Source organism: Engraulis encrasicolus, chromosome 14, assembly GCF_034702125.1.
Source record: "Engraulis encrasicolus isolate BLACKSEA-1 chromosome 14, IST_EnEncr_1.0, whole genome shotgun sequence".
Taxonomy (NCBI): domain Eukaryota; kingdom Metazoa; phylum Chordata; class Actinopteri; order Clupeiformes; family Engraulidae; genus Engraulis; species Engraulis encrasicolus.
Genome location: NC_085870.1, coordinates 54,972,387 through 54,988,381, shown reverse-complemented (window position 1 = coordinate 54,988,381; position 15,995 = coordinate 54,972,387). Strand labels below are relative to the sequence as shown.

The 15,995-nt window shown below is 40.0% G+C and overlaps 1 protein-coding gene across 4 annotated transcripts in view; it reads right to left on the bottom strand.

Annotated features, from left to right (window-relative positions):
• Positions 1–15,995, bottom strand: part of slmapa (sarcolemma associated protein a) — a 72,053-nt gene that overhangs the window by 37,139 nt on the left and 18,919 nt on the right. For all 4 annotated transcript variants that reach the window (XM_063216172.1, XM_063216175.1, XM_063216173.1 and 1 more), the window contains 7 exons: positions 12,914–12,950; positions 12,290–12,352; positions 11,892–11,987; positions 8,991–9,062; positions 8,242–8,382; positions 3,407–3,544; positions 579–747 (listed from right to left, as the gene is read on the bottom strand). In XM_063216172.1, coding sequence (XP_063072242.1) covers positions 579–747; positions 3,407–3,544; positions 8,242–8,382; positions 8,991–9,062; positions 11,892–11,987; positions 12,290–12,352; positions 12,914–12,950 — 716 coding nt within the window. The remainder of the gene's footprint in view (positions 1–578; positions 748–3,406; positions 3,545–8,241; positions 8,383–8,990; positions 9,063–11,891; positions 11,988–12,289; positions 12,353–12,913; positions 12,951–15,995) is intronic.

Below are 15,995 nucleotides of genomic sequence, written 5' to 3'. Positions count from 1 at the left end.
AGGATTGCTGTTAAATAACACCCCAAGCTAAAAACACATGCATTATTTTTAAAATGTTTTTAGATTAGATATATCTTCAGCTGCAAGCATGTGTGTGTGTGTCTGTGTGCGCGTCATGGGTACACTAAACACACACCTTGTAGCGCTGCAAGCCTTTCGTTGGTGATGTCCTGAAAATTACTGACAAAATGCCCCAAGCTAAAAAACCATGCACTATTTTAAAATGTTTTTAGACTAAATATATCTCAACTTGCAGGCCTGTGTGTGCGTGTTTGTGTGTGCGTGTGCGTATGTGTGGCTAGAGGCGGACGTTTCATTAGGCAAACCTTCATATGGGCCCCCAAATGTCACACCAGTCGCGATAAACACACAAAATAGGTAGGCCTGGTCTTAATTTGTCACTTATGTAAAGTAATCAAAGACAAAAATCAAGACAAAAAATAACACCCTTGCTCCTTCCATGCAAACTGGTGACTTTGGTGAAGAATGTCTTTTGAAGGGCCCTCGTTGGTATTCCGCCTAGGGCCCCAAAATGGCTAGATCTCCCGGGCACCGGGTGTGTTGCATGGGTAGGGTACCTTGCAGCGCTGCAAGCCTCTCGTTGGTGAAGTCGTTGTCGGCTTGCAGGGCCTCTATTCTGGCCTGCAGTGCCTGCTCCTTCTCCTCCATCTCCTCGATGCGCAGCTGCAGAGCCGCCTTCTCACTCTGGCCCTTCTGAGTCAGCTCCTCCTGACGGCTCTCTGCCAGCTAAATAATAATAATAATTAAAAAGAAATTGATTTCGTAAAATAAAAATAAGTGCTTCTCATTCTGTCCCTTCCAAGCCAGCTGCTCTTGACGGCTCTCAGTCAGCTGCAAGCAGAACGTGGAAGTAGTTCCATTTTTTACAAAAAGATTGCGGCTCTTTGCCAGCCTAATAATAACGATACATTTTATTTGTAGACAGCCGTCTTCTCTGCCATCTCTCATTGCCTTATTAGATTGGCAGGTATGCCATTACTGGCAGGGAAAAGCTAGGATGGTCGGGGACCGCTAAGAGCGTCTTCCTTGAACACAGTAGCATTTCTCGAATGCTTGGTGGAAAAAAAACACAATTGCGAAAAAGTAACTAAAACGCCTACAAAACGAGTGCAATAGTCAATCAAAACAGTCATTTGATGATGCCAACACAAAAAGACAAAAAAACAACCTAAACAGCTTCAAAGTTTATAAAAGTTTGGGTGCTGCGGTAAAGGCAGCTAGATGGTGCCATCACCATAGTTTACACTGCTAGGTTACACTGCTAACTTAGCTTTATATTAAAATAATAATTAAAATATCATATGATCCATCCAAGTCAAATTCAGACAGGCTAATAATAACAGACAGGTTAACTTTAACTTCAGACATGTTAACTTATTATATTTTTTTATTCTATTATTGCCAGTATTTTATTTTAATCTACAAAGTGGATTCCAAAAAATGTGGGACACTTAGTGTTTTGTGAAAAAAATAATGTCATTTTCAAAACATTCAATCTGTTAAGATAGGCCATTGAGCAAAGACAACATATCAGTTGTTAAATCCAAGCAGAATTATTGTTTTGAGGAAAATGTGCTCAATTAAAATTTCACCCTTGCAACAAATCCCACAAAAGTTGGGACGGGGCCAATAAAATTCTTTTTAAAGGGGTATGCCACTATTTTGGGGCTTAATACAGTTAAAATTGTTGGCTGGGGTTTATAAAGGTGGTTAAGTGTCTTATTTTTCATGTAAGCCGTTGCCTTGCTTTAAGACAAGATAAAAGAGGGAATATGTCGCTAAGCTAGTGAAAGTCAATGTATCCATGTAGCATGCTACAATGCTACACGGATGCATTGACTTTCACTAGCTTAGCGACATATTCCCTCTTTTAACTTGTCTTAAAGCAAGACAACGCTTAACATGAAAAATAAGACACTTTACCACCTTTATAAACCCCAGCCAACGAGTTTAACTGTATTAAGCCCCAAAATAGTGGCATACCCCTTTAAGTTGGATAAGGCAAAAGACAAGACAAAGGAAAAAAACTTTGACTGATGGTGGCTATGTATGCGGTTTTAAATGAGTATATCATTCAGCATTCATTTTAATCCTCCACATGAGTAAGAGGATATGCCATAACCAAGGCACTACTGCACCTCCTTACTATCATATCGCTGTCTTTGAGATTGATCACTAAATCAAGCTGAAATATTCATCCTCTATGCAACCTGGAGAGTGCATGACTCCGTCATTTTAAAGAAGGATGAAATATTTTCCTTTTTGTAATCAGGATAGTTTCACATGTCTCTTGAGTCGATCTACAATTAAATTTGCCACATGCAACACTGTAAATGTCTGTATCATGTGCATTTATCAAGTGTTGTGTTCATGCTCATTTTTTCAACAGCTGTCATTGTTGAAGTGTCATAGTATGCTTATTGACAATGTGTATTTCATGATCTCATAACTCATACAATGACTTCACATAACCCTACATTACCGACATTGGCATTATACGCCTGCAATTTTGATCAATCAATCTTTCTGTGTAATAGATCAGTAATAAGTCGCTCAACATCTTCGCTTCTGAGTGACACTGCCTCTCTGTAATGGTCTTTCATTTATGCAACCATGTTGGCAGCCAATATAGTTCCTTTTATGCTGTTCTTTCTTGTGTCGGTTTTTTTTTAGAAATATCTAACTATTACAACATGTCCCAGCTTTTTTTAGATTTGTTGCATTGGTAATTTTTTTAAAGAACACATATTTCCCCAAATCAATACTTTTGCTGGCTTTAACCGTCGATATGTTGACCTTGTGCTATTGGCAATCTTGTGCATGGATTGAATGTTTTGAAAAGTGCAGCATTTTGCTTTTATTCACAAAATACCAAGTGTCCACACTTGTGGAATCCGCTTTGTACTATAGCTACTGTAAGGGTTTTTTAGACTTGTCTTTGTGTACTGTCTACATTTCCAAGTGTTTCTTGTCTTTGAACTCGTTGACCATGTCATTGTTCTTGTTGGCTATGGACTTTTATTATTATTATTATTATCATTAGTTATGGTTATTATTATTATTATTAGTTATGGTTATTATTATTATTTACACTTGCTTTGATGCCCTCATGCCTACGTTCATAATTCAATTAAGCAGTGCTAGCTACTTTTTGGAGATCTACCGCCCTGCTTAAACGTGGGAAACACTTCTGACAGCCGCGCAGAGTTACAATTATGTTGAAAAACAATGATTTTGTCACTGACAAGGTGCATTTTTAAGTCACCAGATTCACTAAAGAGTCACTAAAGCCCCTCGATGAGTTCGCAAGGGACGGCAAAAAAGTTGCTAAATCTAGCGACAAAGTCGCTAATTTGGCAACACTGAGCATAGAGTGTGAACTTACCTTGATCTTGTCGGTCAGGTCTTTGATCTCGTTGACGGCGCCGTTGTACTTGTTGGCCAGCTCATGCAGCTCCTCCTGGCTGCGCTCGTTCATCTCCTTCAGGTGCGTGCACTCGTCTTCTGTGTTGCTAAGACTCCTCTGCAGCGCACACGCACGCGCGCACACACACACACACACACACACACACACACACACACACACACACACACACACACACACACACACACACACACACACACACACACACACACACACACACACACACACACACACACACACACACACACACACACACACACACACACACACACACACGTTTTCTTAACAAAAATGAATTAATATCACAATGACTACAAATCACAATTGATCTCACAATGACGATAGTCTCTAGATATATCATGCAGCCCTACTTTAAATAATTGATGCCTAGGGCACCTGCAAAAACCGCCTGCTAAATGCCTAAGGGCCTCTGCACACTGGTTCCGCCAAAGTGTGGCGCACTGCTCTGCCAACGATTGATTCCACAGTTTTCAATAGAGCCCCGCACACTGGTGCAGATATCCGGACATCTGTGTGCAGAGGGCAGAGGCCCTAACTGTACACACAAACAGCAGGTGTTGAAGGTGTGGAAAGCGGCGGAAGTAATTGATTTTGTATGGAAGAGCAAACATTACATTACATTACATTACATTGCATTTGGCAGACGCTTTATAACCAAAGCGACTTTCAAAAGAGGACATAATCAAGCCAACATCACAAGCAAATACAAAGTGCACAGGAGATATACAGAACAACAAGTGCAGTTGCAAAGAGGAGTTAGTTTTTTTTTTGTTTTTTTTTTAAAGAGTAAATAACAAAAAAAATAGCAAACAGCACAAGCAGCAAAAGCTGCAAAGTGTTTCTCGCGCCAAGGGCATGAAAAGCGATTAAAAGAGAAGTTGAACTACAGCAAAAATATGTAATGAGCTCAGCGGCAGCAGGCCGCAGCCAATGGAATGTTTACATTTTTCTAAACACGAGCTTCCGTTGGTCGCTCTCCCTGATCGAACGCTTCAGGCTGAATCATTTGCTAAGTTCATCGCCCCTGATCTGTGCTTTCCAGGAGAGATTCTGCAGTGTTTTAGGTCTTTCAATGCCTGCTGTCTACAGTAAGCCCTTTTTGGGAGAAGACGACCTCAGCCTATACAAATGTAAATAGCTCAGCCTCAGAAGCATATTATAACATTAAATAAGTTTAATTAAAAGTGAAGACCCTCGTCTTGCAGTAGAATGTGTTCATTCAGCTCTAACATGCCCACATTTTTTATTTTAAAAAATCTCAAATCCTACGAGCCTGAATGCTGCATCCATGCACAGGATAACGAAGATCTCTACCATTGAATGCCCTGGCCTCACCCCAACCGCACAGTTTTCTGTTAAAATCACAATGACTAAAATATATCGTCATTGCGATATCAATTATGATTTGTAGATACACACCCCCTGGCAAATAGTATGTAATCACCTGTTGTGGGGGATGTTTATTTGGTGGTTTCAATTTTATAGAAAAAAAGACGGATCACAGACGCAACACAACACTGATGTAATTTCAAAGGGCAACTGTCTGGCTAAACACTAAAAGAAGTCAAGATAAACTATTTGGTTAGCAAGTAATAGTTACTTTTTTAGAGCATGCATAGAGAAAAAAATATATAGAATCACTCAACTCCGAGGGAAAAAATGTGGAATCATGAAAAACAAACTAACTTCAAGAACACTTCAAGAACTTTGTTGCACCACCTCTAGGTTTCAAAACAACCCACAGCCTCTGATGAATGGCTTTAATGAATGAAAAACAGTACTCATCAATTTTGCTCAAACTTTCTCTGATTGCAGTTGCCAATTTGGATTTACAGGTTGGAACCTTGTCATGGACCATTTTCTTTAACATCCATCTCAGATTTCAATTTGGATTGAGGTCCAGACTGTTCGCAGGCTGATGTTTCTTTTTTTCTTTCATTTCATGTTATCAGAGATTTTACTGTATGACAAATAAAGTAAACCTTACCATCCCAAGAAAAGATTTCATCCTCCCCAAGCATGCCTTCAATTGACTGGATAAGATAAGTGTCCAAAACGACGTTAACTTGCGCATTTATTGAAAATATAATCCAGTCATGTCCCCAGTGCCTCCAGCTGGCATGCAGGCTCATAAAGCTATTCTCAATAACTGTGGACATTTGCACGTTTTCATCAGGCAGTCATCTTAATTTTTCATGAATCTCATACTGTAGGAACTGCACCAGACAACATCTCTAGCATCAATTTTTTCAAGGAAGATTCACAATTAATCACTGAAAATGACTTCAATCAAGTCATAAACAATCTGCTTGCTTTTTTCTTGGACCATTGAATGTTTTGTTTTTTCAATTTAGGTGTGTGTATGTTTATATATCAATGACTGCTTCTGTATGTAATGCCCATTTGCTTTAGACAATTTGAGATGGCAGTCAATGACTTTTCAATGACTACTAAAGTTTATGGTGACATTTTGATCTTCTGATCCAATCAGTTGAAGGGATGCTTCAGGATGATGAAATCATTTCTTGAAATGGTAATGTACCTGGTCATTGAGCAAAATCTGTGAATACATTCATTGAAGATGAACACATACGGTCAAGTGTCATGGCTTACAAATAGCCTGGATCTCAAATCTAAGAGACTATCTGTGGTGGAAGTTAAAGGGGTATGCCACTATTTTGGGGCTTAATACAGTTAAAATCGTTGGCTGGGGTTTATAAAGGTGGTCTTACAGTGTTATTTTTCATGTTAAGCGTTGTCTTGCTTTAAGACCAGTTAAAAGAGGGAATATGTCGCTTAGCTAGTGAAAGTCAATGGATCCGTGTAGCATGATACAATTAGTGCTACAAGTAGTCATTTTTGCAGCTAAAAATGGCTATTTTTGGAAATTCAAAATGGCAGACCATGGAGAAGACCCCCTTTTCAAGTATGAAAAGTGCAATTTTTCCAGTCATAATGAATACTTAGAATTTGATGGTGGTGGTAAGTATTCATGGAAAAGGTAACATTAGTGAATGGGCAGCATGAATTCTGGAAATAAACAACTAAAAATCTCACACAGTGTCCCTTTAAAGCCAGACAGTTGCCCTTTAAAATGACTTCAGTGTTGTGTTGCGTCTGATATCCGACTTTTTTCTATAAAATTAAAACGACAGCCTCAACGACAGGTAATTCCACATTTTTCGGAAGGGGTTGCATCTTGCAGCCCTTTGTGAGTCTTTGGCCGTCATCTTATATTTAAATTTGTTGACCTTTTTCTTTTGTTCTGTTTTTTACTGTCTAACTGTAAAGCCTCTAGTCAGTGGCCTGGCTGGCTAGAGGCTGACAGTGAAGGGAGAGTGGGAACACTCAACCCACTCTCCCTTCACTGTCAGCCTCTAGCCAGCCAGGCCACTGACAACGCTCCCCCCCCCTCATCCCCACCACCATATCTGCGACTGAACATTCCACCTGCACTACTACATCTGTGACTGAACTTTCAACCTGCACTAACTCAAAACATACACATGCACACACACACACACACACACACACACACACACACACACACACACACACACACACACACACACACACACACACACACACACACAAGCACACTGCACTTTCTGCACTAAACCCAAACATACACACACTGACACACAACTCATACTCACACACATACACACACACACACACACACACACACACATACACAGGTACACACACACAGACGCACACCGCACTTTCTACCTGCACTAAACACACACACACACACACACACACACACACACACACACACACACACGCACACACGCACACACGCACACAAAACACATACAAACACACACACACACATACTGCTGCTGGTGTATTTAATAAAAACCTTTTTTTAATTATTTATTTCTTCAAATGCTACTATTACTATGTCAGAACGCTATAAAGGACTTTTAGAAAAAAGAACAACAAAATACCAGGGCTGTAGTACTCGAGTCCGGACTCAGCCCGAGTCCGGTCTCAAGTCCGTTTTTTTATGGACTTGGACTTGTCTCGGACTCGGTATTGTTTGGTCTTGGAGTTGTCTTGGACTCGGACAATGGTCTTGCCAAATTAGGCTTTTGGACTCGCCGGGTCTGTCATTAAGTTTTGTTTAGAACACTGGCCATCATAGATTGTAAAGTGGAGCTTGAAATCCAATAACAAACAAGTTTTGTCTTCACATCCATGCCATATAGGTTATCTTCTAAGGTTCACACTATTGACATTCATACTTTCATTGTTAAACACTGACCGACATGTGACTCGGACTTGACTTGGACTCGAATCTTTTTGGACTCGGTCTTGTCTCGGACTCGAACCTCTTTGGACTCGGACTTGTCTCGGACTTGACTAGTACTGGTCTTGGACTTGTCTTGGACTCTACAAAGGTGGACTTGACTACAGCCCTGCAAAATACCTCCTCTTAATGTATGTTCTCTACAAGTCTTCTGTTGTCCAGTCTTGCACTTTAAATGTCTGTATGAGCAATGTCTACGTCCATACTGTCTATGTCCATGTATGAGTACTGTCTATGTCTATACTGTCTATGTCCTTACCTAGATTAGTCTATGTCTGCATGGGAGAGCAAGAAACGCAATTTCAAATTCTTTGTATGACCAGTGCATGTAAAGAAATTGACAATAAACTTGACTTGACTTGACTTGACTAAAGCAGTGTTAAGAAAAGCTCTATTAAAAAAACTTTGCTTTGACAGACTGGGAACACATGCACACGCAAACGCACACGCACAGTCTCACCTCCACCTCCGAGAGCTTTCGGACCACCTCAATTTTCTCTTGAAGAACCCGCCTCAGTGACTCTTTGGCTGTCGTCTCATAATTGAACTTATCCTCCTGCAAGTTCACCAACTCCTTCCGAATGCTGTCTTCAGACTGGTTCTACCCCAAAAACAATTAAAATACAAACCGATTACTTATTTATTAAGTTATTTTCTGAATTTTCAGTTTGATATTCCATCTGTACATGTTAGAATCATCTCTACCACAGTAATATGTGAAAAGTCCTCAGACTGGTTCAACCCCAAAGGTATGTAGTATGCAAGACAAAATGACAATGTTTGTTATTACACACGACTAGCATTAGTACTAGTACACACAAAGTGGTACGCTCCACTTCTGACTGAGCCCTAAGGAAAGTCTGCCGACCGAAAGCTTGGCTAGTTAAAGAACACAAAAGAGGATCTAGTACATTCAATTATTCTTTCATTTATTACACAAGATTAAAAAGGCAAAAAAAAAATACCACAAGGAATATTGATGAAAACAGTAAAGTTCACATGATCTCTCCCACAGTAATATGTGAAAAGCCAAAATGATAAAGAAGCATAATTATTACTGCTAATTATTATCGATGAACAAGAGCAACTTCATATTTATACTGTATATTACTAAGATTCTATTCTGTCTGGTCTTTGAAAATAGGCCCAATGGATATTGGAGAATGCTTGATTACAACAGTGTCACGCACGCACGCACGCAGCTCTTACTTTGGAGAAAGCTTGCAGCTGATTTCCCATCACTTCGAGACGAGACAGCAAACGGTCCTCATCTATTAAAGCCTGCGGAAATGTTATCATGAGAAATTAAAACATTAATGATGAAACATGTACCATTCAAGAATCTACAACAGAGGTGGGCAAACTAAGGCCCGGGGACCACATGCGCCCTGCTGGGCCAGTTCATCTGCCTCCTACAGCCTTAAAGTGGCGCTGTGCCATTTTTGGAAATAAGCTTATTGTACACCTATCCTGGAAAGTAGCATTGCCTTAAAATCAATTCTCCCTGGGGATTAATAAAGTTACTCTACTCTACTGGGGGTCAATGCAGCGATCTTAAAATTGGAGTAATGTGGTTGAACTTCCTTGTTTTTGTAAGAACCCTTGCTGCTGCATTTTGTACAAGTTGAAGTTGTTTAATTGTCTTTTTGGGGAGGCCAGTAAAAAGACTGCTACAGTAATCAACCTTACTAGAAATGAAGGCATGTATTAGCTTCTCCAGATCATGTTTAGACATAAGGCCCCTAAATTTAGAGACGTTTTTTATGTGATAAAATGCAGACTTAGTAATAGCTTTCATGTGTCAAGGATTGTAGCAATCTTTTGTCTCTCCTCTCTTTTCCCAAATATAATTACTTCAGTTTTATCTGTGTTCAGCTGGAGGAAATTGTTAGACATCCATTTGTTAATTTGGTCCATGCAATGATGGGAGTGATTCAAGGGGGGTGTAGTCATTGGGGGACATAGATAAGTAGTAATGTTTGTATATTAGCTCTTTTGCGTTTGTTCACTGTATGTGTATGCATAGAGTACGGCTGTTTGGCATGGAACACCTAATTCATCCATCTACAGTACATGTCAAAACTGCCTCTTGACCAGGATCCTCAAAAGGTTTTCACTAACTTAGCTTCATAGGGTAAAGCCAGGCTCAACATATTTTTTCTGTGGGAAAAATATGTACACTTGAAGGCTGATGTTGTGTTTATGCAAATTATTGCATAATTGATGATGCACACCCTCATTTGCACATCTTAACATCAAAATACAAAAAACTTCCAATACATTTTTTCCTTCTCTCATCATCAGTAATCTACTGAGAAAGTTTCATGGTGATATTTATGATTTAAGTTTTTTTCCCCCCTATTCACCTGTAGTCTTACCATAACAATATACTTATGCTAATTATGCAACTTGCCAAGCTAAATTCCACCCATTAGGTCCAAAGATTATATTTCTGCAATAAAACTTTAAGGTACTCAACATTTCTGGGTTCATGAAATCACGACTAGACTGTATTGTTTATAGTACAATATCACCATGCAGCAGGTATGTCAAACTCAGGACCGGGGGCCAAATCTGGCCCGTGGAGTCATTTTATTTGGCCCGCGAGATCCTTTCGAATATGTATTATAGTTGGCCCACATACATCATTAATATAGTGTAATAAGACTTGAACATGGAATTTAATGTGTCACAAGAATATGAATGGGCCTCTGTAACACCTCACACTCATGCAACAGATGGGCACATTTGTACCACCATAGATGAAAATGAATGTTTGTGAAATTTGATTTTGAGTATGAAGTGCGTGCATGAACAATTTAATTTCGGTCCTGACCAGATCATTTCCAGACTTTAATTTTGGCCCTCAGAGCATTTGAGTTTGACACCCCTGCCATACAGCCTTCACAAGAATGATGACTTGACTTCAAAGTGCTCCCAACATTCTTACAGGAACAGTCCACTGTGTTTCAAAAATAAAGTATTCTCTGACCTGTGATGAGTTCATCCTGACCTGTCTTGTCTTGTCTTCGGGCATAGCCCCAGCCAGCAATGTGTGCAGCACCAACTCGTTAGCATTAGCTTCATTCAGCTTTGCCTTGGAGAGCATTGGGTACTTTAAGTTAGAGGATACCAAATTGTTCCACGTGTTCCCCATTTCAACACCCTTGCATGACTAGTTAACCGATCCAAAAGTAGTTGCACCAAGTTTAAAGCACCCAATGCTCTCCATTAGCTGAGCCAAGCTAATGCTAACGAGTTGGTGCGGAGCGCGTTGCTGACTGGGGCCGCCTCCGAAGACGAGACAGGTCGGGATGAACTAATCATAGGTCAGAGAAGAACATACTTTTATTGAAACGCAGTGAACTGTTCCTTTAAAATGGCTACCCAAGACAGGTGTCCGATGGGTTTGAGATGAACCAAGTACAGGTTTACAGTGTCAGCAGTATACATCTTTTCTCATTTATGACATTTGGCCCTCTGCGCAGTATTCTAAAGCCAATCTAGAGCCAAAATAATTGGTCACCCCCTGACCTACAAGGGTGGGCAAAAAAGTTGAGGTCTGGTTTAAGAAGTATGATGAGTCTCGACTTCTCTGCCATTTTTTTGTATGAGTAGGAAAGTGGGCATACACGTGTGTGAGCCAACACAACCCTTACAGGAGAAAGGATTTTACCCCCAACTCTTCTAATGGAGCTGTAGAATGTTCAAGTAATATTCTAGAACTCTTAGAGGCCATGTCCACATAGACTGCTATTTTTGAAAACTAATTGGTTTTGGCCTACTGCTGGGCTATTCAAATGGAGGCCCTGGGGCCAGATACGGCCCTTGGATGGCAAGGTTCTGGCCCCCATAAGGTCAGAACAAAATGAAAACAAATGTGTGCTATCTGTGGCCGTGCATAATTTGCGATCACTAACACTTCAGGTTGGGGATATCTCTACTATGCATTCACATGAGAGTGAAATCTTATCTAAAACAGTGTCATAAATAGACCATCCAAGGGGATAAGTTTCCCTACGTGCCAGCTGCTGAAAGTGGACATACACATGTGTGTGAGCCAACACAAGTGTAAGTTTAAAATAAATGAATAAATAAATGTTCCACTACCTGCCAGCTACTCTCTGAAGCCTCTTGCGTGCTGGTCAGCAGCCTCTGTAACGTAGCCAGCTTCTGCTCAAGCATCTGCTCCCTGTGCAGAGCCTCCTGCGGAAAGAAACAGGGGTTTACAGCAGAGACAGCAAGATTCCTGCATTCTGTCTGGTTACAGGCTTACAAAATTTGATTTTCACATGCGGCTCAGGCTCCACTGCCAAAGGCGAGATTACAGGGCAGGTAAATTCAAGTCGTTTTCACATATATTTTCCTTGTTATTGCATCTTGCCAACATACAGTTCACATGCACTGCCACTAGGAGTCAGTATAATAGCAGCATATCTGCAGATACCGAGAGAGATGAACAGTTTCACACTGTGTGTACGTGTGTGTGTACGTGTGCGTGTGCGTACCTGCAGATACTGCGATAGCTGGAAGAGTTCCTGAGAGTACATACTGGGCGTGTTTGCTGCCACCTGCAGGACACATGAGACAACAATATTGATAACAACAATAAACTACTTGTAGAAATGCACTCAGACATCCGCCAAGGAAGCTGCTTGATAGAACATATGACTATGTTGCACCCCCCAAAGCCCCAATCACCAAAGTTTTTCTTCCTTGTTTTTGTTGAAACTGAAACGTCAAAATCCGCCCTATTCCCAAATGGTAAAGAATCTTTTTTTAAAATCCTGGTTCCGGATGCACACCAAAATGTAATCATTTGTTTACACGGTTTTGTATACAGCTAAATTTCATTAAAATCTGTTCATAACTTTCTGAGTTCACACATCTGCCAAGGAAGCTGCTTGATAGAACAACACTGCAACATAGTCAAATGTTCTAAGTCTTGCAATGGTGAAGAATCTTTTAAAAAATTCACCACCACCGGCTTGATGTCTCTTACTCTAGAAGATCACCCGACATCATGTCTGATCAGCACCCCATACATTATACCACAAGAAAAAATACATCTTTCAGATACATATAGTTACATGCATTACAGTCAGAGAGTTTGTGAACATTGTCTGACTTACCTTATCAATAGGCTGTGGTAATGGTGCTTGGATCACACTGGAGGGGGGGAAAAACATTATTTCAATGGCAATCTAAATGATACCGCAAGCATTTTCTTTTTTATTAAATCAAATTGTTAATCTTTAACAGTCACTTTAGAGAGCAGCACAGACTACTTTATGCAAAGCATTAACACAGTGATTGACCAAGGAAAGTTCTACAGCAGAGTTGTAGAATTCTTTTAAAAATCACTGTCGTTTATTCTCAAGAATTCCATGCCTCCCATGTGCTCCTTGTAATGCTGTATGCTGAGTCACTTGGTGGCTTATTTTTCAAACTACTGTTATTAAAAGAAAAAACTATAGCGAGTTGACAAAGGTCATTTGCACCAGTCGAGTCAGATTCCAGACCTCTCTAACAAAGTTTCAAGGAAGTTTGTCAGTGAAAGAGTTTACATTTGATGATTCAAAAACTCTCAACAGCCTTTTACATATCTTACCATGAGTAGTATTTTCAGCATGACTTGTAGTGCTCTGTGAAGCAAGCAATACCAGGAAGTACTGGTATTGTTTACAACATTCTATTTGTTTACAAAAATGTTTCAATACAACCTGATGCAGAAGAAATTTAAAACAAGGCTGTCCATGTTAAAAAATAAATAACATGTCAAAGTGCTTGGTAAGAAAATGCTTTAGGATATGTCCATAATATATTCTTTCTATAAACTCCCCTCCCCCTCTTCTCATCATGAAACCTGAATGCCTGCTAAGAACTGGTGGCTCTGTCCGTGTGCCTGCGTTTCAGTGTTGGCAATAATTAACCTCCAAGAGAGTTAATGTCCGTGGTTCCTAAACTTTCTGCTGTGACCCCATTTTAGACCTAAGAATATCTTTGTCAATTAAAATGAAAAAATAGCAACCAAAGTTGTTGGTTTTGTTGGCTGTTAACATGTGCATTTCCCATTTATTAAACAAAGTTCTTACTCTCTCCAATCCCCCTCTCTCCACAACCCCGCAAGCGATCCCGACACCCAGTTTGGGAACCATCGAGTCAAGGTCATGTCTGTACAATAGCCGGAAATAATAACTTGGTTGGTGTTACATTCTAATGAATTACTACAAAGTACAATCCTGGGCCCGCCCACACATCTTGCGACGCTGCACAAAATGCTGAGACCTAGTCTGTCAGATTCAGGTGATTGAGTTCAATTTAAATCCAAAGTCATACATTATCGAAGGAGTGTGAATCTGTCTGGATGCAGCCAACATTCAGAGGCATTTGACTGACGTAGGTTAACCCATTGACGCCGGTTGTTGCGTTACGCAACATTGGCCCTGACGCAGGTTGTTGCAAAAAGCAACATTATTGATTTGTCAATATTTTCAAGACGCATGGGAGATGCAATGCACAATGTTTTGTTCAAATACACAAGAGGTGGGTGTTCTCGATTTTTTAAAGATCATGTGGCAAAAAAAAAAAAAGTTTGATTCGTCGACAAAAATGTAAAACGAAATCAACCATGCTCGCTTCTGCAGACGTGGGTTGTTTAGCCATTTCACACAGGTAAAAGAAAAGGCTGTGGTTCGCGAGACCCGCTGTTACAGCGAACGTGATGTTCAGTTGAAAGGTATGGTAATGAAGAGATTTTAATCGAGTAAGGGAAATATGATTGGAGACCCTTTAGATAGAGAGCAGGAGTGCGATTTGCCACGGCCGCATGAAGAGGTGGGCGAGTGGCTTCCAAATAGACAGTCAGCTAGATTTCGCCCCCGACGTTACCAAAAGTTCTCTCCGACACTCGGAGCAATTGGCGACGGTGCCAATATCTAAGGAAGCACGTCCTTTATATCAGAATATTTTCACTTTCGGATATGGTGATAGCCTATTGGTGAGGCAGACAACGGTAGACATGCGGATTATAGACGCGCGGCCACACATCCAGCTCAAAGTGGAGCCCCGTCTCAAAATAGGATATGAAATTGCTCGTCGGTCTCTGCATAACGTTTGGAGGAATAAAACGGCCATACTCGCCGGTGGGAGAGCAAGTGGCTGTAACAGACAAATGTCCCCCGATTTATGGCAGAAATGACTGTCTAACAATTATAATAATAATAATGATTAGGCCTATTATGATTTAGTTATAGTCGGCTATTGTAACAGTAGCAATAGTAGCCTAATAGCCTATAATAAATAGCAGCATCAAGCATTATCCTGAAAGCACATGAAACTTTTTTCAATCATTTGATTATGAGATATGATTTTTTTAAAGGAATATGTGTTAGTGTTAATGCTGAATGAGGATTTTACCTTTTAAATGCAATTCGTCCCATGTCCCTAGGTGTTCCAGAGGCTAAGATATTGCATTTTTCATAGGAGTTTACAACCAATTTTTCTTATCTCAAAAAACCCTCAGGCATTGGGAACCTTTTCTAAAAACTGGCTCAGGCGCCAATGGGTTAATATCCAGTTCTGGGTGAACCTGAATTATTCCAGCTCCCATATTTTTCCAGGCAGGTGATATCATATCAACCATCATTATTTAACTGGCTCTGACAAGGCATTTTAAAGATGAAATAGCCCAAATAAAGATATTTTTTTACCATATGCGAGAATTTAAACCACACCCAAAGAGAAATTAAATTTATACACTATTTAAGCTTAACGACGTTTTAAATAGTTTCTTCATGGGCACCGCCATAAAAGGATTTGCATTTAAAAAAAACTGTGAGCACAATTAATAACAGCCTGAAAATGGGAAAAAAGGACTTAAAACAAGATCCTGGGGTATGGCTGTAGGTAGGGGTGTAATAGTGTATACAACTATGTCATAAAGCTAGTAATAGCCTACATGTGTACTACTCAAGTAATTACAAGTAGCTCGAAAGTACTAAAACACATGAAAATAGACTATTATTTTAAGATTATATGATTAACTTAGAAATACCAGAAAAAAAGCAAATTTGTGGTGACAATTCAAGCTCCACTTACAAACAACATAAAACAAAAAGTGAACACCTAATGCAAAACACCCTGATGAAATAAGCTTACTCACACAAGTGTTTAGAATTTTGAGTTCTCACTGTGATGTCACCCTCTGCAGGA